The 1249-nt window shown below is 41.5% G+C and overlaps 1 protein-coding gene across 1 annotated transcript; it reads right to left on the reverse strand.

Annotated features, from left to right (window-relative positions):
• Positions 1 to 39: 39 nt before the first annotated feature.
• CSUI_011142 (uncharacterized protein) lies at positions 40 to 1009 on the reverse strand. The gene has a single exon (XM_068071243.1). The coding sequence runs from the start codon at positions 947 to 949 to the stop codon at positions 596 to 598; it is 354 nt and encodes a 117-aa protein (XP_067916780.1). The 5' UTR covers positions 950 to 1009; the 3' UTR covers positions 40 to 595.
• Positions 1010 to 1249: the final 240 nt, after the last annotated feature.

The following is a 1249-nucleotide window of genomic DNA, read 5'->3' on the forward strand; positions in this document are numbered from 1 at the left end:
TATACATACATATATGTACATATGAGAGGTCGTGAGTAGCCACTGTGAAGGACCCAAATGTACAGAGAGGTTAAGATGAGGAAACAAAAGCTGACAGGAAGAGAAAGATGAACCCCCCCCTTACCTCTCCGTAGACCTACCTAGATACGCAAAGAGAGAGTAAGACAGAGATTAAAGATAGATAGATAGATAAAGAATAGATAGATAGATAGACCAAAGATAGGTGATCTTATGTAGAGAAAAGAGAAGTTCTTTTGACGTCTTATTTGTGCATGGATAATAGAGTGAGAATCTGTCTGTAGTTATGGTATGTACCTATTTCTCTCTATCTTGATCTCTCTTGAATTCTACGTGGAAGTGATCGGAGCATAGTGCTACACTTACGGAGGACACATCGATTGATAGCGGCGGCTGTCACCGTTCGCCTAGTGAAGGAGAAGAGAGGGGCGAGAGGACTCTTCTCAGGCTCCTCATACGCCAGCAAACCACTACACTCCTAAGAAGAAGAAGAAGGAGAAGAAGAAGAAGGAGGAGGAAGAGAAGGAGGAGTTCAAACACACACACACAGGCAAGTGAGACAAAGATTCACCCATTTCTACAAAAAGAAAGAAAGAGAAAGAAAGAAAGAAAGAGAAAGAAAAAGAGAACGGAAGAGGTGAAAAGAGAGAGAGAGGTCAGAGAAGAGAGAAAGGTTGAAGAAAGAATAGAAAGAGAGAGACATATCCACTAGGAGAAATGAGAAAGAAAAAGAAAGAAAGAAAGAAGAGGGGGAAGAAGTCTGCAAAGAGGAAGAATGCGAAAGCAGGAGAGAGAGAGTTTGTATGTAGATAGACGAAGCGCCGGGAGGTGGAAGAGAGATTGAAAGAAAAGAGAAGAGAACAAAAAATGACGAAGAAGAAAGAAGAGGGAGAGACAGTGCACTTATGAAATAGAAGAGATCTACTGTCATAGAGGAGATAGAAACTTCTCTAAGACTAACGGCTCTAAGAGAACTACTTCTTTCTTCTCTTATTCATCCACTCCTGCATTCTTCAAAGTCACCCTCCTAACACCGTCTCTTCTTTTCTCTATCTGTCTATCTTTAGCCCTCTCCTCTCGAGAGAAAATTCGCCCTAGTCCTACTGAGAGAAAAGTGAAGAGAAGAAACAAGAGAAACACACGGCACGCCAAGTAAGTCATCCACTACAAAGACAGACCGACACGAAAGACAAGTCTATCTCTTCTTCTCTATTTCTTTTTCTCTATCTCT

Source organism: Cystoisospora suis, assembly GCF_002600585.1.
Source record: "Cystoisospora suis strain Wien I chromosome Unknown contig_9880, whole genome shotgun sequence".
NCBI classification, from domain to species: Eukaryota; Apicomplexa; class Conoidasida; order Eucoccidiorida; family Sarcocystidae; genus Cystoisospora; species Cystoisospora suis.

What these genes read in the sequence shown, in the direction of transcription:
- CSUI_011142 (XM_068071243.1), bottom strand. Translation starts at nt 949, where the DNA reads ATGACAGTAGATCTCTTCTATTTCATAAGTGCACTGTCTCTCCCTCTT.